Below are 19,230 nucleotides of genomic sequence, written 5' to 3'. Positions count from 1 at the left end.
CAGAGATGCAGGGTCACAGACATTGGAGTTGAGATTCAGGTACCCACACGGGATTGGCCATAAAGCAGAGAATGGGAGACTGAAGAATGAAAATTTAATGTTGCAGGAAGGCAGATGCTTAGGGTGTGGGTTCTGGCAGGGGAGCACTACCCTGTCCCTGGTCTTGGGCGAGCAGACGCAGAAGCAGGGAGTGCAGGGTCCGGCAAACAGGTGTGTACCCCAGCCGGCTGAGATGCAGGTAATCATACATGTCATGGTGACTTATGGTACCATCTGAGTGCACAAAGCCAGGGTCTGCATCCAGGAAGTGCGCCCGTGGGTGGCCAGCCAGTGCTGCCCGTACCAGCTCATTCACCTGTCGGTTTTTCTCGCGAAGTGGGTTGGGGTGCTGGCCCCGAGGAAGCAGGCCCTGAGGAAGGCAAGAAGAGTTGTGAGGAGGCATCCTACCAGCCTCTGGGTATCCTGTTCCCTGTGCCAAACTGTCCCCCACCCCCCATCAGTAAGTCCCCAGCTGCAGAATACACTAGGGATGGGAAGATGATGGTCTGAGACCTTATTCTAGAAGTGAGACCTTCTAGAAGTGATGGAGGCAAGATTAACCCTGGGAATGCCTGACAACTTTTGGCTATTTAAGTGTCTTGAATTTCTCAACACCCTGAGAATCTCTAGCAGTCTCTTGGGCAAAAGGGGTTAACTGGTCCCTGAACATGTCCTTAACCACAGCCCCTCTGATGGGTGTAGCAAGCTTCAACATGAGATTCTGCCTTCAACCACTGCTCTGTGCTAAGCTGCCCAGAACCGTGCAGCTGTGGCTACACGTGAAGGAGTCCCAGAACACTGCCATTCTTCTTTCCCCACCCTCTCACTCTCTCACCAGCACCACGACCCGGGCCTGGGGCTGCCGCTGGTTCACCAGTTGCACGATGGCCTTGATGCCTCCAGCCACCTGCTCTGCGGTGTGCCCGTGGTTATTGGTACCCACCCAGACCACCACAATCTGTGGAAAGAGAGGCATGAAGCAGTGGTGAGGGGGCAGGCTAAGGGTGCTCTAGCTGCCCACCCAAGCCCTGCTCACCTTGGGCCGGATGTGTTCCAGCTCCCCGTTCTCCAGACGCCACAGCACGTGCTGCGTGCTGTCACCGCCAATGCCAAAGTTAAGTGCATGAAGAGGGGAAAAGAGCTCCCGCCAGATCTGTGGGCAAGAAGTGGTGTGGGCACAGGGGCACTGTCAGCATGGACCACCACTCTCTATCCAAAGGTTAACCAAATGTCATCATGGAAGAGCCCTGCTTTACGGAAGCAGTCTGGTTAAATCTCACCTTGAGCAAACCCCAATATGGTCAAACCTCACTTTACGCAAACCCATTATAGTCTCACTTCCACAAAACCCCATGGAAGCAGGACTCCCTTCACGGAAGCCTATTCTACTTGAGCCAGGCATCGAACCAACAGCATTCCAGTTGAACCTCACTTTGAGGAAAGCCATGGTTTAACGTCGCTTAATGGCAAGATATCATAATTGAGCCCCCTTAGTAGAGACCTATTACCGTTGACCTTCACTTTGTGGAAATAACTATAGCTCTGTGGAAATCCATTAGGGCTGGGCACTAGTTTAAGCAAACAAAGAGCCTCATCCTAGGCAGTCTTGCACGAAGCCTCATTTTAAGTCTCACTATACACAGACCCAGTACGACAAAGCCAGGACACACACTTCCTTCTCAGTAGAATGTGGCACATTATACTGAGATTCTGGGTGCCCGGCATTACCTGAGGCTATTTCGGGTACCCCATACACCGCCTGGTCTGGGCTCTGGTCCAGGTCTGTCACTGAGGGCACAGGCCTGGGGGGGGCAGGAAGAGAGGGACGGGCCTCACCTCGCACTGGTGCATTAGCTGGACTAAGGAGTCCCCGATGAAGACGACTTCGGGTTCTTTATCTTTGCTGTCGGCTACAAACCGATGGTGCTTTGGGGACGTAAAGGGGGAGTCAATGGCACGCGCGCTGCTGGGCCCGCCCCGCCCCGCTTCCTTAGGCGGCACCACGCCAACTACCCTCAGTTTCCCAATCTCGTAATGAGAGCGGCGCAAACCAGCTACTCTCTCAGAGCCTTCCCCCCCCATCCCCCGCCCCCAGCCCCGGACTCCAGAGTATCGCGGGCGGGGTCGCTCACCAGGGACATCCAGCGCCCGTCGCCCTGCACGTCCTGCACCGGCGTGGGCTTGCTGGCTGGGTTCTCTTCTCCACTCATCTTGGCGCCGCGGCTCCAGCAGGACGAGCGAGCGCGGTCAGCCGGGGAGTGTTCCTGAAGGAGGCGGCGCCGCCACGCCCACCCCTACCCCTCAGGCAACAATGGACTGTCCCGAAGCCCGCACTCTAGCGGAGGGCGCGGCCGATCCCGGGCGCCGCCTCCTCTCCGGGGCGGAAACCTTCACTTAGAGGAATTGGCCTTGCTTCCCCCACGGCGGCCGCGCAGTGGGCTCGTCCGGCGCTTCCTGCCCGGGCCGCTCACTCTCCGGCAGCGGCGGCGGCACGGGGCGTGGGGGGAGGCGAGACCATCCGGCACCCGTGGAGGGGAGGAGGGAGAAACCACCCTACCGTGAAAGCAGAGTGGGGAAAATCTAGCGCCCTTCCTCGTGGGAAGAAACCATTTGCTGTAGGGCGAGAAATGTGGGGAAGGAACCACCTACTGTGTGTGGGGGTGTGTGTCTGTGTGTCTCATTCACGTGGTGGTAGGGGAGTGAGTGGACGAGTCCATGCTTGGATCTTTGAGGGGGTGGCTCAAACGCACCTGGCAAGGAAGGGACGCTCCCATTTTCTTCTGACGTGGGGGAGAGAAAAGGAGGATGGAAATGTGAAAATTAGAGGCTCAGCTGTAAGGAGACACTCACGCCAAGGCAGTGCCAGGACTTTAGTGAGCCTATCTGCTCATGGGCCTCCCCTGCTCAAATTATGCCAGTTTTTGTGGCATAATTTCTAAACTATATGTCTTTGCATTACAGACATTACCCTGCAAAGAGGGTAGTAGAAGATGCAGAAAGATAAAGGAAATTAGAGATGCTGCAAGGCCCAAGTCCAGCCTGGAGCCCCTCCCGCGCAGCTCATCTTACAGATCTGTGGCCTCTGCTCCCCTCCCTAAACCTATGGCTGACCAACAACTTCAGTTGGGTGTGTCTGAGCTCCAAAACCTACATCCACAGCCAAGGCCACCTAAGGTCGCTGCCCCCCACCTCCTGCCCCAAATTAATCTCAGTCCTCAAGTCTTCCCAGATCTCCCTGTTCTGGGGGACCAGGTGGGGGTCCCACACCACCCTCAAAGTCCTGCTCATATTCCTGTAGCTCCACTCCCAGATGGGATCTTCCTATCTATTCATTCCTTCTAGGTAGGCTGATACTGAGATACAGAGATGAATCTTATTTATTGTGTTTGTGTTTTGCCTCAATCCACTTGCCTGGAACAGGGCCTGACTCACAGTATTAATACCAAGTACTATCTATGGCTGTTCACAAGTACTTGCTGAATGAGTATTAAAGGAATGGGTCAGATCCTGGCCTTGTCCCAGCGTGTTGGGGGAGGTAGATCCAGACACAAAGCTGAGGGAGCGATCAAGGTTGTGATTAAGGAATGCACGGGGGACCTCTGTGGGAGAAGAAAGAGAAGGACTCAGGGTGAGGGATTTCCTAGAAGGAGTAGTATCTAAGGAGTTCGGCTTTGAAAGATAGTGAAGGTTGGGCAAGCAACATTACCAGGTAATACAGAATATAGCTTATTAGGGTATAGGGAATACCCTGGCATACCTTGATTTTGGTGGCCTAGTGGTTAGGATTCTGGGCTTTCACTGCTGTGGGCCGGGGTCCAATCCCTGGTCAGGAAACTGAGATCCCGCAAGCCACGCGGTCAAAAAAAAAAAAAAAAAAGTCTGAGGGGACAAGTGTAGTGAGAAACAAAATTTACAGGCATCCATTCACCAAGCGCTGTTTTCAAATTGTATGTTGGCTCATTTCATACTTACAGCAGTTATAAGAAGGAGAAGATACCAACTCCATTTTACAGATTAGGAAACTGAAGCTCTGAGCAGTTACATACTTTTCCGAGGTCACAGAGCTCAAATGTGCCTGGGCATTTGAACCTAGGTAGTGTAGGTCTGGAGCCTAGCTCTAAATGACGACACTATACTGACTCTCTAGGGATAAAGCCTGTGACTGCTTGGAGCCTGGCTGTGTGTAGGGCTACCGTAGCCCTTCTCCCTCTTGGCTTCGCCTATATCTCCAAGCTCCAGAGAGAAAGTCCGCGATAGATGTCTAAACCAATCAGCATTGAGGAAGGGGGCGGGCCTAGTGGACCTCACAGCCAATTGGTGGATAGGAGGTGCCTAAGGACAAATGAAAGAGGTTTCCGAATGTGAGGTCGGGAGGGGCGGGGCTATAACCTGCGCTCTGGGCAGCTGGCACGTGCCCCTGGGCCTGTGCCTCTTGGGGTGGGGGTGGGGAGCCAAAGGGCGTGGGAGGGGCACGCGCATGCGTGCTTGCACGAGGCCCTGTGTGAGACCCGGAAGAGTATCAGGCACGTTGAGAGCTAGGGTCACCGCGGAAAATAAGCCATTGTACCCCACAGCCACGTGGAGTGGGCGGGTGGGGGGGGCGGGGTTCGTTGGGGACAGGAGAAGGTGAGGGGCCCTTCCCCTTCCCTGCCCCCACCAACTGTACTCCCTTCCCTACCTCATCTGCCCCACGCAGCCTTGTTTCCTACCCCGTTCTATGACCAGGCCCCAGTCCCTGATAGCTCCTCTGTTGCCCTTTCTGTCCTCCCGAGTTATTCTCTGTTTCTCCAACTTCCATTTTCTTTCCTGCCTTTCTCTCTCTACCATCTCTCTCCACTTTCTACATTCTCCAGTACCTCCTTTACCCCTGGATTTCTCGTCTGTCCAAAGTCCCTTTCTGGTTCACCAGATCCCGCCAATATCATGATCCCTTTCCCATCCCCCATTTTTTAGCTATTTCTTCATATCCCTGTTCTCTCTAACCCCTTCTCTATCCCCTGATAAATCTTCCCGTTCAGCATGACTCCCTTGACCTCATCCTACTCCTATGACCCTGCTTTTTTTTCTGACCTTACCCTGACCAAGCCTTTTCCAGTTGCTCTCTACCAATCCCTTTGTCTCATCTTGTGTCTCTAAATAGTACTCCCAGCGCACCCCAAACCATCTCTTCTCACTACTCACTTCTAGGTCTTTGAGTTATCTGCATGCTGATGACCACCCTGTCTTTTTTTTTTTTTTTTACATTTTATTTATTTATTTATTTTTGTCTGCGTTGGGTCTTCTTTGCTACGTGCGGGCTTTCTCTAGTTGTGGCGAGCGGGGGCTACTCTTGGTTACGGTGCACAGGCTTCTCATTGCGGTGGCTTCTCTCCTTGCGGAGCACGGGCTCTAGGTGCGCGGGCTTCAGTAGTTGTGGCACACGGGCTTAGTTGCTCCACGGCATGTGGGATCTTCCCGCACCAGGGCTCGAACCCGTGTCCCCTGCATTGGCAGGCGGATTCTTAACCACTGCGCCACCAGCGAAGCCCAACCACCCTGTCTTTTATCTTCCAGGGCACCATGGACCCCAGGGGGCCAGCCCTCAAGCCTTTCCAGCAGCCTGAGAAACCTGGTCGTGTCCGCCGTCGGAAGACCAGGCGGGAGCGTAACGAGGCCCTGGTGGGCAGTCGCCGGTCATTGGCCCATCAGGATCCTGCCGTGGCCAGTCGGGATCCACATGTGGTTCTCCGGAATTCTGTGGCGCCTGCTGCCCCCAAGCTCGTGGTCATAACCCAGGGGCGCCTGAGCCGGGAGCACCGGGGTCTCTTCAGCCACGAGGTGAAATCTCTGGACGTGGCACGGCTGCTTAGCAGTGGGTCCCTAGAGTCAGGCACCCCTGTACTCCCCACCAAGTCCTCCCCAAGCCCAGGCAGGGCCCAAGAACCAGCCCCACCGTCAAGGGGCAAGGAAAACCAAGTGCCTGGAGCCTCGGGCCCAGGCCCACCCAGTCCCCCCCAGCTCCCTGGCTTGGGGCAGCTGCTGGGGGAGCTGCAATGCCAGCTGATTCTGCCACAGGCCTTCCCCAGGAGGAACCTAGTACAAGAGGCCAGGGATGCCATCGTGGGCACCTTACAGGCCTGCCATGGCTGTGTGCCTGACCTTAGTCTGGTGCTCCGGGGCTGCCAGCCACACTTGCCAGGTGAGCTCACCTCCTGCCCCCTGAGCTTCCTTTTCTTTTGTCTGCTCTATCTCAGCTGTGCCCCATGCTTCTTTCCTCTGTGCCAGGGACCAAGCCTAGGGGCCCTGAGAGACAAAGGATGACATCCTCCTGGATCAACAGCCCTGAGGAGGCCCCAGGGGAGGGGAGGCAGAGGAGGCGAGAGGGGACAAAGGAGCTCACCTTCGCCGTGCCTCACACCTCCGGCACTCCTACTGTGTACCCGGTGAACCTGGCACCACCTAAAGGTCCCTGGCCACCCGCATTGTCCTCGTTGCCTTCGCCATCTGGGGCGGCCTGCGGCCCCCCAACAGCCTTTGATCTGCTGAAAAGCATCTGGCTGGTAGACACACCTCCCCCTCCCCGGCCCTGGGGGATTGGACCGCCACAACCCCTGCCTCAGCCACCATCACCCTTGTTGTCCCGAACCTCTGCCCTGGACTGGAGCCCCAGCCCCCCTGCCCCACTGCCCAGCCTCTCCTGGGTGGTGGCCCGGAGCAGCCCAGAGGCCTGGTGCTTTCCACCCATGAGGCTGTACTGAGCAGGCTGAGGCTGGGTTGGGGGAAGGAATCCCATACTCTGATCACTTCAATAAAGTACCTTCCTCATGATCCTCTTGGTTTTTAGTGAGTGGCTGGCCCAGGAGAGCAGCTTTTCCTAGCTCTGAGTTCTGGGTCCAGGGTGGAGGGGAAGGTACTGTCACTTGTCGCCTTCCTAAGGCCCAGGGGCCTTCAGTCAGTCTAACACATCCACCCACTGAGGCCAACTATGTGTTCAACTCTGAGCTCTGATAATGCTGGGGCTCCAGAGTGAGTGAGACTGAGGCTGTGTCCCCAGGGGACTCCCAGTACAGTGGTGAACACAGACAGTTTCAGCCCTAGTGGTTGCATCTGGGAGAGAGAAAGGTGCAGGGGCTGAGGGAGTCCAAGGAGGGAGTCATGACTGCCCTGCTGATGAGGGAGTTGATATAAGACCCTTGTATTTTTTAAGTTTGGTAGAAACTTGCTAGTAGAGAAGGAAAAGAATATTTCAGGCAATCTAGAAATGCTCTTCTGTGGAACAGCACGTGCAAGGCCTGGTGGAGGGCAAATAAGGGATGTGGGACCATTTTCATTCACCCTATATCCCTAGGTCATCCTGGGATCTAGAGTGAGTCACGTCTGGGCTCTGCCTATGAGAGGCTTCTGGTCTGGTGGGCACAGGAACAGTGTGTGTGCAGGATCTGGGCAGGAATGGCACATGAGGCCTGGATATGGCGACAGACTTTTTTCTTTGGGCTACAGTATATTTAACATTTTAGAATCAGTTATGTACTGTTACAAACCAGTGTGCTTGATTTGAAAAAAAAAAAAATTCTGGCTTCTCTCTCAAAATAAAAAAAGAAAGAAAGAAAAGAGAGAAAGAAAGGAAGGAGAAAGGAAGGAGAGAAGGAAGGAAGGAGGGAAGGAGGGAGGGAGGGAGAGAGGCGAGGAGAGGGAGGGAAGGAGGAAGGAAAGAAACCTGGCAGCAGACCTACTATCCCTCCTGTTAACAACTGGCTGAAGCCAAGTAGCAGAGGCTCCTTTTTTGTGGGGTCCACACTCTCCTTTGAAAGCATTTCACACATTTACGTTTCCTGCTTGGCCTCCTGACTTAGAAAGTTTTTTAAAATGATATTTTGAGGAGCAGCAGATTTTCTGCAGTGGAGGGGGAGGGATGAAGCTGGAAATGTGTTGGAATCTGATCAGGAAAATGAAGCTGAGGGGCTTGGACTGTACTCTGTAAAGCTTTTCCAGGGCTCCCTATTGCCCACAGGGAAACCATAAAGTCAGTACCAGGGTGTAGGGGACTGGACTGGGAGGTCACGCAGCTGTGACTTCGCTGAGGTTTTATGGGGAGGAAGTGGCAATGCTGGGATTTGAGCCCAAGCAATTGATTTCAGAGTTTGCTTGTGGGTTTCTCACAATACCACCTCTTCTGCCTCACAGCAGCTGGTTTCAGACCCTGGTAAGCAGTGACAGGGCAGGGTCAGGCAGCAGGGTGTAGTGGTTGTGGCTGAAGGCTCTCTGCCACCTCGGAGCTGTGTGACCCAGAACAAGTGGTTTGCCTACTCTGTGCCTCTGTGTCTCTGTAGGCACTTCACAGAGTGCATGGAATTTGTGGTGGTCACAGATGGTGATGGCTGTTATGGGGGCGGGGCTGGGCAGTCAAAGAGCAGTTTGGGGACTAAACTGGGGGGAGGTCAGGACAGAGCTGGGGCCTGGGGGTTGTGGGCCATCCTGAGATGGCAGTCTGGAGGAGGATACTTGGCTTGGGGGAATGTGAGTTCACTTTAGGACACGGGGAGCTGGAGGTACCAAGGAGATTCCCAGAGGGGAGGACTGAGGCTGCGGAGGCGTGGAGAGGATGGGAAAGGGGCGTCCCCTCCCACGGGGATTGGGAAGGGTCCAGGCCGGGTCATCCTGGAGGAGGGGGCAGGGAACGCGGCTCCCGGCGGCCCCTTTAATCGGGGGCGCGCGCCAGCCGGCCCGCGCGCTCTCGCCGCCGTCGCCGGGCCGGAGTGGGAGCCGGAGCGGAGCCCGAGCCGGGGCCGGAGCGGGTGGAATGGAGCCCCCGCGCGCGCCCGCTCTGCGCCGCCTGCTGCTGCCGCCGCTGCTACTCCTGCTGCTGCCACTGCCCCCCCGCGCCCGGGCCAAGTATGTGAGGGGCAACCTCAGCTCCAAGGAGGTGAGCGCGCCGGGCCCTCCCCTGCCACCCGCCAGGCCCCCGAGGGACGAGAGGGAAGGGAGGGGGCAGGTCCCGCCCCGCCCTCTGCCGCCTCTCCCGGGCGGTCTCTGAGTGCTGCGCGGGGGGTGGGGTGGGAGGTGGGCAGGCACAGTGCGGGACTGGGTCTGGGTTGAGGCTGAGGGGGGGCCATTGGGTCGAGAGGAGACTCGGGGACATTGAGGTCAGAGTTGGGCGAAGAGGGGGGCCGGGTTGGGAGAGTCGGAGTTTGGGGTGGGGGTGGGGGACGCCGAGGTGGTGCTGAAGGGACAGCACTTTCACTGCGCATTGAGCCTGAGTTCACACTCCTGTTCAGGACTAGGAGAGGGCCGTTTGGAATACTCCCCAGCAACTGATGGTCTCTGGGACCACCGTGAGGGCGTGTGTGGATAATTAGAGGAAAGCCAGTGGGACGGTATCCCAAGGGACGGTATCCCTGATGCAAGATCCCCAGGATGGGGATCTGGCCCTCCAGGGTCTTTCTCAGGCACCTGGCAAATGGGAGAAGTGTTTGAAAGGAGGCGAAGAAACGGGGGTGGGGGCATCTGAAGGAGGAATCCTGGAACCAAGGTGAAAGGATCACAGAAGAATTTTGGAGGTGACTTGGTCCCCTTATGCTTCTTGGGAAACCAGGTATTCCAGGGTAGGGAAGAAAAGTTGAGGGGGTGTCTGTGGAGTCGAGAGTTCTCAAGGGACTCAGAAGAGGGTCTGAGTGGGCCCCTTTTCCAGGACTGGGTGTTCCTGACGAGATTTTGCTTCCTCTCGGATTACGGCCGACTGGACTTCCGTTTCCGATACCCTGAGGTGAGCCTTCCCCAAGCACTCACCATGCTAAGGCTGGATGCTCCCTTGGCTTCCCAAGGCAAGGGTTACCCCAGCTCCCTATGCTCCCCCAACCCCCCGACTCTTTGGGTCTGCAGGCCAAGTGCTGTCAGAACATCCTCCTCTATTTCGACGACCCATCCCAGTGGCCAGCCGTGTACAAGGCAGGGGACAAGGTGAAGTCTGTGAGGAGGGTGTAGGGGAGGAGGGATAAGGTCGAAGCTAGCCAAGGAGTGACCATGGCCCTGCCTCCCCTAGGACTGCCTGGCCAAGGAGTCAGTGATCAGGCCAGAGAACAACCAGGTCATCAACCTCACCACCCAGTATGCCTGGTCAGGCTGTCAGGTATGGGCCCAGTCTGGGGGAATGGGCAGGTGCTGGAGGTCAAGGGCCAGGGGGAGGCACAGGCAGGCTTCAGCCTTCTTGCTCCTCCCCAGGTGGTGTCAGAGGAGGGAATACGCTACCTGAGCTGCTCTAGCGGCCGCAGCTTCCGCTCAGTGCGTGAAAGGTGGTGGTACATTGCACTCAGCAAGTGTGGGGTAAGGGGCTGGGCCGGCCACTGGGGCCTGCCTTCTCCTTGCCTTCCTGCCGACCCCCTCCCTGCCCAGGGCCCCCCTTAGGCCTCCACACTCCCCACAGGGAGATGGGCTGCAGCTGGAGTATGAGATGGTCCTCACCAATGGCAAGTCTTTCTGGACACGGCATTTCTCTGCTGATGAGTTTGGTGAGCATATGGGGATCCAGGACCTTTTGTGGGAGCCCAGAGCTGGGAGCCTGTTGAGGCACACCCATCCTGACTGCATGGTTTCCTCCTTCCACCAAATTGGCAGGGATCCTGGAGACAGATATGACTTTCCTTCTCGTCTTCATCCTCATCTTCTTCCTCTCCTGTTACTTTGGATGTGAGTCCAGCACATGGGGTGTGGGGGAGAGATGGGGGAGGGGAAACCAGGTTGGAGGAGATGAGCTGCTCTCCCTTCCTGCTGTGTACAGCCTTCCCCTACCCTCCTTCCAGATTTGCTGAAAGGTCGTCAGTTGCTCCACACGACTTATAAAATGTTCATGGCTGCAGCAGGAGTGGAGGGTGAGGTTTAGAGTATTGCAACGTTTGAGTTCTGTGGGAGGAGGGCCTTAGGGCTCACATACCTGGGCCTAAGCAAGGAGGGGCTGGGGACCTGGACTCCTGGGCCCTGGGAGAGGAGGGGCTGGGGGCCTGGACTCCTGGGTCAGAGGGAGGAGGGGTCTGGGGCCTGGACTCCAGAGTTTCCTAGGAGGTCAGTGAGAATAAAGGGTCTAGAATCCTGATGGGGGTGAAGAAAGGGTTTTGGTCATCTGGATCATAGTGTTAGGGAACAGTGATGCCCTAAAGCTGCTTTCTGTCCTTTCCTCTCTCTGCCCATCCTCCCCTCAGTCCTGAGCCTCCTGTTCTTCTGCATCTACTGGGGCCAATATGCCACTGATGGCATTAGCAATGAGAGTCTGAAGATCTTGGGTGAGAATGAAGTGGACCCGGGAGGGTGCCGGGGCTCCTCTGCAATTTGAGCCCTGTGTCTGAGCTGCCCTCTCCTCCCTCCTACCAGCCAAGCTGCTCTTCTCCTCCAGCTTCCTCATCTTCCTGCTGATGCTCATCCTTCTGGGGAAGGGATTCACGGTGACACGGTGCCCAGGCTGGGGCGGGAGGGACCACTGTCGGGGGGTGGTGGCTGGGCTAGGGAGCAGGGCAGAGATTGGGCTGGGGGGGTGGCTGCCCCCTCCTCTCTTGACGGCCCCCACCCCTGCTGTCCCCCCTCACGGCCTGCCGCCAGGGGCCGCATCAGCCACTCGGGCTCGGTGAAGTTGTCTGTCTACATGACCCTGTACACCCTCACCCACGTGGTGCTGCTCATCTATGAGGCCAAGGTGAGTCCTGCCTGCCACTGCTCAGGCTCTGCCCCATCCTCCTCGCCCTTCAAAGCTTTTGGTGGCCTCTTCCACCTGTCTGCTAGCCCTTCCCCACATCGCGCTCTTCCTGGCTCTCTCTCTCCCACTCTGTGGTTTTCTGCCTTCCCATCTGTCTAAGTGCATTCCTCCCCTCTTCACCATCTCTGCGTAGCTCTCTTCCTCCTCCCTCTGTCTCTCACTGTCTGTCACATTTAATGCTCAGTGTCGTGATTAAGTTCGGGAGTCACACAGACCTGGATTCCGCTCTGGTTCTCCCACTTCCCAGCTGGCTAACCTTGGCTGATGGCCCCCCTCTCTGGGCCTGTTTCCTCTTCTGTAAAATTAGGAGGATCTTACCTACCCCAGGGGACTTCTCTAAGGCTTTATATCACCTTGACTTTGGCCGAAAGTCTTCCTGCTTAGCTTCAGTTTCCCCTTCAGTGAAGTGGGGTGAAAATAAGACCTATTTCATCAAGTTGATGCAAATGGAAAAGCTTACACGTGGTGCTGTTTAGCCCCCTGTGTTGGGCCCATGGTAGCAGATATATTCTCTATCTTTTCGCCCTCTCTCTCTACTTCTATATGCTTTCATCTCTCTCTCTCATTCTCCTGCTGCTTCTCTCCCGACCAAGTACCTCTGCCCCTTGGGTACCTGAGGGTGGGGTCTGGGGTCCCTGTGTGGAGGGTTGGAGGCCAGGGCTATGACCAGCCTTCTCCCTTGGGTCCAGTTCTTTGACCCGGGCCAGGTACTGTACACGTATGAGTCGCCAGCGGGCTACGGGCTCATCGGGCTACAGGTGGCAGCTTACGTGTGGTTCTGCTATGCCGTGCTCATCTCCTTGCGCCACTTCCCAGAGAAGCAGCCCTTTTATCTGCCCTTCTTTGCTGCCTACACCCTCTGGTGAGACGTGCTGGGGCCCCAACCTGTCCCTGCCTTCCCTGGCTTCTCAGAAATGGCTCTTCCCAACTCAAACCCTCCTCTTGGAGGCAGACGGGCTTTCAAGTTAGGCAGCTGTCACCAGAGTCTGCCACTTACTCACTTTGTAACCTGGAAATAATTACTTTCCCATAGTGAAAAAAAGAGTGCCTCAGGTTACTTGCCCATAAAGAAAGGTTGTCAGGGGTATCTCCTGCAAAGGGTTATCTTGAGTCTGCATAGGGCAACAGATGAGGGCTTCGAGTCCGGCACATAGTAAATGTCCAATAAAAGCTAGTTGTGATATTTTTTATTCAACATAACACAGCAGTAAAGTAGATGGATTCTAAGCCAGATTGCCTGGGTTTAGACCCAGTTCTAAAGCTTGTAAACTGTGTGACCTTATACAAGTCAATTAAGTTCTCTCTGCCTCGGTTTCCTCATCTGTTTAATGGGGATGGAAGTTGTACCTGCCTTATAGAGTCACTGTGAGAGTTAGATGAGCGTATATATGTGAAATGCTTAGAAACAGGTCTGGCATGCAGTAAGTCTTTAATTGTTTTTATCATATGTTAATTCATTCATCAAACATCTATAGATTTCCTATCAGGTGCCAGGATTGGGGTGGGATAGAACTGAGTTAAATTCAACCTACTCCTTGCTCCCCCCACCCAAATTTCCCATGCCAGTGGGATTCCTGTCTCCTTTTAACCTCTGGCTTCTGAAGGTCACACTGGCTTCCCTCCAGTTTGGGACCCACTTGGGACCTATGTGTGTGCATAGCAGGGTATTTGGGGCCATGGGGTGGGGTGGAAGGCAGGGCCAGTGACTCTACAGACCCAATACCTCCCCTTCAGGTTCTTTGCAGTTCCGGTCATGGCCCTGATCGCCAACTTTGGGATCCCCAAGTGGGCCCGGGAGAAGATTGTCAATGGCATCCAGCTGGGGATCCATTTGTATGCCCACGGCGTGTTCCTGGTGAGGCTGGGCATCCAGTTGGGGATGGGAAACCCATGGGTGGAGGATGCATGAGGCTCTCCACGCCTGAGCTGCCTGAACCTTCTGTTCTGAGCTCTTGATCCATTTCCTTCACTTCATCCCTTTAGTCATTCAATAGACACTTACTGAGAGCCTGCTGGGTCTGGCAGGCTATTCCACTGTATCCCCCAGAGTCCACCCTCTTCTATTCCTCTCTCCCACTTTTGTGTCCTGGCCTCTTCCCCCAACCCCACCCTCTTTCTTTGCCCCCCTCCCCATTTCCATCCTGACCCTGTGTCCCTAGACTCTCACTCTTCCCTTCTGTATCCCCACTGCCTTCCCTAAGCCCCTTGGTCTCTCCTCCCCCCCCCCCCATTCTTCCATCTCTGCTGCTCTATCACAGGAAGAAGCAACTGGGGTGGGTCAGGCTGGGGCTTCAGGGGGCCTAAATCTGAATGGCAGCAGAGGGTTTGAGCACCAAACCTCTTCTTTGCCTTGGTTTACATCCTATCTGGCCTTCTGGCTGACAGTTCTTCTATCCATCTATCCATCCATCCATCCATCCATCCATCCATCCATCCATCCACCATTCAACGGACACCTGTCTCAAACCAGCCTCTGTTTCATGTTGGGAACACTCACGTGCATTTATTTCGTCCTCTTGTTTAAATGGCAGAGCAACCCCAGACAGGATGGATAACCATCACTGAACCCACTATACAGAGAGGGGAAACTAAAGCCCAGAGAAGGGAGGTGACCTGCCAGGCTCCATGGCCTTTGGTGGTGGAGGGCAGGGGGACTTTGAACCCAATCCTTCTCCAGCAGACCACAAGATCTGGCATAAGAAGGAACCACACAGGGAAATAGGCATTGCTGAAGACCCCGGCTCCTGACTCAAGGGGTCCACCATGTATTCTTTGCAGGGAATATACTGGGCCACTGACGGAGGGGACCAGGTCCCGCATGTTCTACCCTAGAACCTTAGGTACAGACTCACTTTCCCGGGACAGTCCCTCTTGAGGCTCTGTTCCAGGAAGTCACAAAGAGACAGAGAGAGGAGAAATGCTGAGAACCCACCATGTGCCAGGCTCTGCACCAGTGGTTTTCATTTCCACCCTCTCTTCATCTTTCCAAGTAGGCACTGTAACCCCTTTTCTGCAGTGAGGCTCTGGGAGTTTAATCAATGTGTCCCAGATCCCACACTCAGTGAGCTGTGGGGCTGGGAGGTGGGGTGCCCTTTCTGTTATACTTAACCTTCAACCAGTTTCCTTCCTAAAAATGCTCGTGTTAGCTCAGCACAGCTCCACCTCTGGCACTCTGCTGTTCTTCGGTTTCAGCTCCTTGTTCACTTATTCAGCAACTACCTTAGAGGGACTGTGCTGGGCTCCCGTGTTGCAGTGCTAGGGTCACACCCGGTCCCTGCCCTCATGGCCTGCCAGCTAATTCAGGAGACATCTCCGCATTCAACCAGTATTTCTTGAGAGCTTGTATGTGTCAGGCACTGTTCTAAAGGTATTGGGGATTCAGCAGGGAAGAGAACAGTCAAGTACCTGCCCTCATGGAGCTAACATTCTGGAGTCTGTCAGTTGCTGTCCAGTTGAACTCCCTGTGTTTATGAAAATATTCTACAATCTGTGCTGTCCCACACAATAGCTACTAACTACATGTGGCTATTGAGCACTTAAATGTGGCTAGTGTGACTGAGAAATGAAAGTTTCAGTTTAATTTTGATTAATTTAAATTTAAATAGCCACATATAACTAGTAGCTATCATACTAGACAGAGTAGGATGCTGACGCTTAAAGTGATAACTGGCTGATCAGGGCTCTGATGGAGGAAGCATCGGCAGAGTAGTAAGAGTTGTGATGGCTGGGAAAGGTTAGAGGCCAGGGTACTGCGAGAGCTCAGAGGAGGCGCCTAAGCCAGTTGAAGGGTTTCGGGGAAGCGGGGATGTCAGGTGAAGGGGAATCCTCAGGGCCTCATGTTTATGGAGGCAGCCTGAGGCCTGGACAGTCCTTCTCCAACCTGCGCCTGCCCTTCGCCCCAGATCATGACACGCCCTTCGGCGGCCAACAAGAACTTCCCGTACCACGTGCGCACGTCGCAGATCGCCTCGGCCGGAGCCCCAGGCCCCGGAGGAAGCCAATCCGCAGACAAGGCCTTCCCGGAACACGTCTACGGGAACGTGACGTTCATCAGCGACTCGGTGCCCAACTTCACGGAGCTCTTCTCCATCCCCCCGCCCACCTCCTGCGTAAGCCCCGCGGCCCCGGCGCCGGAGGAGCTGCTGGCGCCGCCCCTGGAGTACTTGACCCCGCTCCCGGCCCCTCCACCGCCCTCCACGTCCAGGCGCCTGAGCCCACCCCCTGCCTTTCGCACCCCCAGCGCCCCAACGCCGCGCCGCGACCATCCCCCGGCGCCCGCGCCCACCTTGCCAGACTGGGTCCTGGCGCTGTTGCGTACGCCCCCTCGGACACCCCGCGCGGTGCCCCCGCCACCGGCGGCCTTCCGCGGTTCTCCCCCGCCTCCCCGGCCGCCGCCGGAGTTCGACCGGCGCACCCCGACGCCGCCCCTTGAGTACCTGGCCCCACTGTCCAGGCGCCCCTGACTGACACCTGCGCCCACACCTCGGGAGGGGGGATCATCGGGGGAAGAGGGACGGGCCTTCGGGGCCGCATCTGCCCCCCGTGGGTCCTGGACGGCCTCTGACCCTGACCCCCCTCCCAGGCCGGGAAGCAGGTGGAGGAGACAGCGGTGGCGGCGGCGGTGGCCCCGAGGGGCCGCGTGGTGACCATGGCCGAGCGGGGCACGGCCTCCCCGCCCCCTTCCTCTCGGTTCCCCAAGGCGGCCGACCCGAGCTGGGATGGCCCGACGCCACCCTACCAGCCGCTCGTGCCCCAGACAGCGGCGCCGCTCACCGGCTTCACCGAATACTTCAGCATGCACACGGCCGGGGGCACCGCACCCCCGGTCTGAGTACCCCTGCCCGCGCCTGCCCCATGGGCCGCGCGCCGGGCCCCGGCCGGGCTCCGGATCCCCGCTCTATCCCGGCCCCAGGGCTCTGCCAACCCCGGCCTTCCCAAACCTCCCCACCCCGCGCGCCCAGGTAGGGGTGCGTAGTGTCCAGCTCCCGACCCCTTCCCCCGACTCTTGTGCCAAACGGTCCCGCGGGAGCCGCTCTCCCCGTCCCCTCCCTCAGCCCCTGCCCCGAGCGGCACCGGATTCTGGGCTCCCGCTGTTCCGTGACCTCCGGCCCCCTGGCCCCCTCCGAGACCTCTGACCCCGCCGGACCCCGGAAAACCAGTGACGATCGCCGGGACCCTGCCTGTGACTCTCCAGGACTCCGCGACCCCGAGCCACCGCTCCCGGGACGGATGTTGTGAAGCTAGTCTCGACTCATACCTTCCCTTGGGATCTCTGTGACCTAGCACCCGTACTCTGTTCACCCTATCTCCATCCCGAAGGCCCTCCCTCAGGTCCTTGGCAGAAAGACTTTTTTCCCCTTCTTGCCAAAATAAAGAGGATTCGTTGAGTTTTTATCTTTAAGATGGGCTCTTCTACATCTTGACAGTGCTCAGAGACGGGGCTGAGCAAGAACCGTTCCAGGCTCGGGACCACAGTGCGCCCAACTGTGAAATGGTATCTTGGGAGGGGCCTGCATAACCTGACCTTTTGTTGACCCAGAATCTGGGAGCCCTGAAAATATGAATCATCATCTAGCAGAGTCCTCTTATTGTACGGCTTCTTTATTTTTATCTTCTCTTCCCCAGTTAGAGGTAGAGGCGCCCTCCAGTGGCCGACGGTTCGCTCAGCCACCTGCGCCGGGAGTTCGGGTTACGATTTTAGCACTGCGCATGTGTGATTCTCACTTCACTAGCCAAGGAGGTCACTGCTGCGCATGCGTTTAGGAACAAATGGGCGGGGAAGTTTCCGGAAGTCTCCCTCTGTGGAGGGGTGGGATTGGGTGCTTCGCAGTCCTCCCAGGGCCGCTCTGACCTGCGTCTCCGCGACTCTCGCCTCCTTTCCGTAGTCCCTCCCATCGCGGCCACTCGGCCCCCAGCCTCTCGCCCTCCAAGCGGGTCTTCCCGGGGCCGCTCTGGCCCGAGCGTCCCTTCATCTTTCTCATCTGGCTCTTCCGGCTCGGAAGGGAGGCGCGGGTGGGTGAGCAAGGGAGTTCGTCTGTGGTGTCCAGGCCTGAGCCCCTGACGACTGACTCTGCCCTGGGCACCCGCTCGCGCCCCGCCCCTGGCTGGAGGGGCGTCTCTCCCGGAGGACCTTCCGGGCCAGGCCAGGCCCGCACTCTATGTAGGCCCCCGCCGAGCTGTAGAGCCCTTCGCCCACTGGGGACCCAGTGGTCTGTAAGGTCCATTTCGGCCTGCAGCGGCCCGTTTATGGGGTCAGCCAGCGTATGGGGGCCCATGTCTATAAGGGACTCCCGTGGCCCCTAGGGGTCTGCCCCGTACGTAACGACCCCATTTACAGGTTTTTCCATGGGTCTATAAGGGCCCACCCCTCGGTTTCCAGAGCCCACCAACAGCGGCGGTTCCCTTCGCGGGGACAGCGACTCCTGGACCTCCCTGCTCTACAAGGCCATGTCCCATCTATAGAGGTCGCATTTGCAGGACTTCAAACCGGGTGGAGGGGCTTCTCCGGGTCTTTAGGACCCGTCCCTCTGTAAGGGTCAGTGCTGGAGGCAGCGATGGCCCTGGGCCGGGCTCTGGCTGCGGCGCTGGCTCTATCTTTTTCCGTGCTGTGGCCACTGTCCCCTGGGGCCCGGGCAGGGGACTGCAAGGGACAGCGGCAAGTGCTGCGGGAGGCGCCAGGCTTCGTGACAGATGGTGCGGGCAACTACAGCGTCAATGGCAATTGCGAGTGGCTCATCGAGGGTGAGTGGGGCCGTGTGGGTCACACACTGGCTGGTGCGCTAATTCATTCATTTGTGCAGTCTTGCATCCACTCACCATGTTCCCAGAACCGGTTCTGGTGCAGGCCCTTTGCTCTAAAATGCAGCCAGCCTAGGCCTTGCCTTGGAAGGCCTTGAAGTCTGATGGGGGAGTTGCACCCGGACGCAGATGGACAATTACAAGCCAGAAGCATCAGTGAGGGGTGTTCTGAGTAACTGTTAGAAACTCAGGCTCTGAGCCCAACCACCTGGCTTCACATTTGGGTTCCACTTCTTACCAGCTTTGTGAATTTGGGCAGGTGGCTTCCTTCCTCTGAGGTTCGGCTTTCCCTCCCCTCAGGCTATGATAGTGATAGCACTCCCCTCATAGAGCTGTTGGACTTAAGTGAGAACAGGTATTTACTGTGCCTGGCACATAATAAATGCCCAGTAAATGGTCTTAGGGTTATTAGTGTTGTCCTTTTTAAAGTACTTCAACAAAAGCATTTTTTTCAGTCATTCATGTGCCAGACATTGTCTTTGCCTCTGGGACATAGCAGAGACCTCCACAGCCCCAGCAATCCCCGATGACTTGGGGCTTGGAATCCAGTGGGGGAGGCAAACATGTTAACAGACAGTCCAGTCCAGAGTGGTAGGGGCTGTGATAGAGGAACCCCACGGGCCTGGGGAGCCCAGAGGAGGTGCCTGACCTGTTGGGTGGGAGAGAGCAGAGAA

At 56.8% G+C, this 19,230-nt stretch overlaps 4 protein-coding genes across 14 annotated transcripts in view; 3 read left to right on the top strand and 1 right to left on the bottom strand.

Annotated features, from left to right (window-relative positions):
- Positions 1–77: 77 nt before the first annotated feature.
- On the bottom strand, positions 78–2,632 carry PAFAH1B3 (platelet activating factor acetylhydrolase 1b catalytic subunit 3). Of its 2 annotated transcripts, XM_004318165.4 has the most exons (5): positions 2,172–2,623; positions 1,876–1,965; positions 1,076–1,192; positions 875–997; positions 78–409 (listed from the first exon to the last, which is right to left on the bottom strand). In XM_004318165.4, the coding sequence occupies exons 1-5, from the start codon at positions 2,247–2,249 to the stop codon at positions 119–121; spliced, it is 699 nt and encodes a 232-aa protein (XP_004318213.1). In that variant the 5' UTR covers positions 2,250–2,623; the 3' UTR covers positions 78–118. The 2 variants fall into 2 exon arrangements, with proteins under 2 accessions (XP_004318213.1, XP_019807505.1); XM_019951946.3 differs by lacking the exon at positions 875–997 and having other exon boundaries at positions 2,172–2,632.
- Positions 2,633–4,762: 2,130 nt separating this feature from the next.
- On the top strand, positions 4,763–6,834 carry PRR19 (proline rich 19). The gene is made up of 2 exons (XM_004318164.4): positions 4,763–6,217; positions 6,304–6,834. Exons 1-2 carry the CDS (start codon positions 5,599–5,601, stop codon positions 6,774–6,776), a joined length of 1,092 nt encoding a protein of 363 aa, XP_004318212.3. The 5' UTR covers positions 4,763–5,598; the 3' UTR covers positions 6,777–6,834.
- Positions 6,835–8,724: 1,890 nt separating this feature from the next.
- On the top strand, positions 8,725–17,159 carry TMEM145 (transmembrane protein 145). 9 transcript variants are annotated; one of them, XM_033845109.2, is made up of 15 exons: positions 8,737–8,941; positions 9,707–9,781; positions 9,898–9,975; positions 10,058–10,144; positions 10,237–10,338; positions 10,439–10,523; positions 10,630–10,701; positions 10,815–10,883; positions 11,211–11,291; positions 11,380–11,458; positions 11,605–11,698; positions 12,448–12,465; positions 13,493–13,613; positions 15,661–15,867; positions 16,341–17,159. In XM_033845109.2, the coding sequence occupies exons 1-15, from the start codon at positions 8,819–8,821 to the stop codon at positions 16,721–16,723; spliced, it is 1,674 nt and encodes a 557-aa protein (XP_033701000.1). In that variant the 5' UTR covers positions 8,737–8,818; the 3' UTR covers positions 16,724–17,159. The 9 variants fall into 9 exon arrangements, with proteins under 9 accessions (XP_033701002.1, XP_073651995.1, XP_073651998.1 ...); XM_073795896.1 differs by having other exon boundaries at positions 12,448–12,620; positions 16,813–17,159; XM_033845107.2 differs by having other exon boundaries at positions 12,448–12,620; positions 16,341–16,727.
- Positions 17,160–17,578: 419 nt separating this feature from the next.
- MEGF8 (multiple EGF like domains 8) overlaps positions 17,579–19,230 on the top strand; it is a 47,688-nt gene continuing 46,036 nt past the window's right edge. Inside the window, exon 1 of one of the 2 annotated variants that reach the window (XM_033846416.2) lies at positions 17,579–18,499. In XM_033846416.2, coding sequence (XP_033702307.1) covers positions 18,313–18,499 — 187 coding nt within the window. In that variant the 5' untranslated portion in view covers positions 17,579–18,312. The remainder of the gene's footprint in view (positions 18,500–19,230) is intronic. The other variant, XM_033846418.2, reaches the window with a different exon arrangement.

Source organism: Tursiops truncatus, chromosome 19, assembly GCF_011762595.2.
Source record: "Tursiops truncatus isolate mTurTru1 chromosome 19, mTurTru1.mat.Y, whole genome shotgun sequence".
NCBI classification, from domain to species: Eukaryota; Metazoa; Chordata; class Mammalia; order Artiodactyla; family Delphinidae; genus Tursiops; species Tursiops truncatus.
The sequence above is the reverse complement of the archived record's forward strand: the minus strand, read 5'-3'. Positions and strand labels throughout refer to the sequence as shown.

Excerpts from the sequence above, each read along its gene's own strand:
- PAFAH1B3 (XM_004318165.4), bottom strand. The coding sequence starts at position 2,249 with ATGAGTGGAGAAGAGAACCCAGCCAGCAAGCCCACGCCGGTGCAGGAC. Across the intron at positions 1,966-2,171 it reads ACGGGCGCTGGATGTCCCTG|CACCATCGGTTTGTAGCCGA; the intron begins GTGAGCGACCCC and ends ACGTCCCCAAAG. Across the intron at positions 1,193-1,875 it reads AGCTAATGCACCAGTGCGAG|ATCTGGCGGGAGCTCTTTTC; the intron begins GTGAGGCCCGTC and ends TCTTGCCCACAG.
- PRR19 (XM_004318164.4), top strand. The coding sequence starts at position 5,599 with ATGGACCCCAGGGGGCCAGCCCTCAAGCCTTTCCAGCAGCCTGAGAAA. Across the intron at positions 6,218-6,303 it reads CTGCCAGCCACACTTGCCAG|GGACCAAGCCTAGGGGCCCT; the intron begins GTGAGCTCACCT and ends CCTCTGTGCCAG.
- TMEM145 (XM_033845105.2), top strand. The coding sequence starts at position 8,819 with ATGGAGCCCCCGCGCGCGCCCGCTCTGCGCCGCCTGCTGCTGCCGCCG. Across the intron at positions 10,884-11,210 it reads GGCTGCAGCAGGAGTGGAGG|TCCTGAGCCTCCTGTTCTTC; the intron begins GTGAGGTTTAGA and ends TCCTCCCCTCAG. Across the intron at positions 12,621-13,492 it reads TTTGCTGCCTACACCCTCTG|GTTCTTTGCAGTTCCGGTCA; the intron begins GTGAGACGTGCT and ends CCTCCCCTTCAG.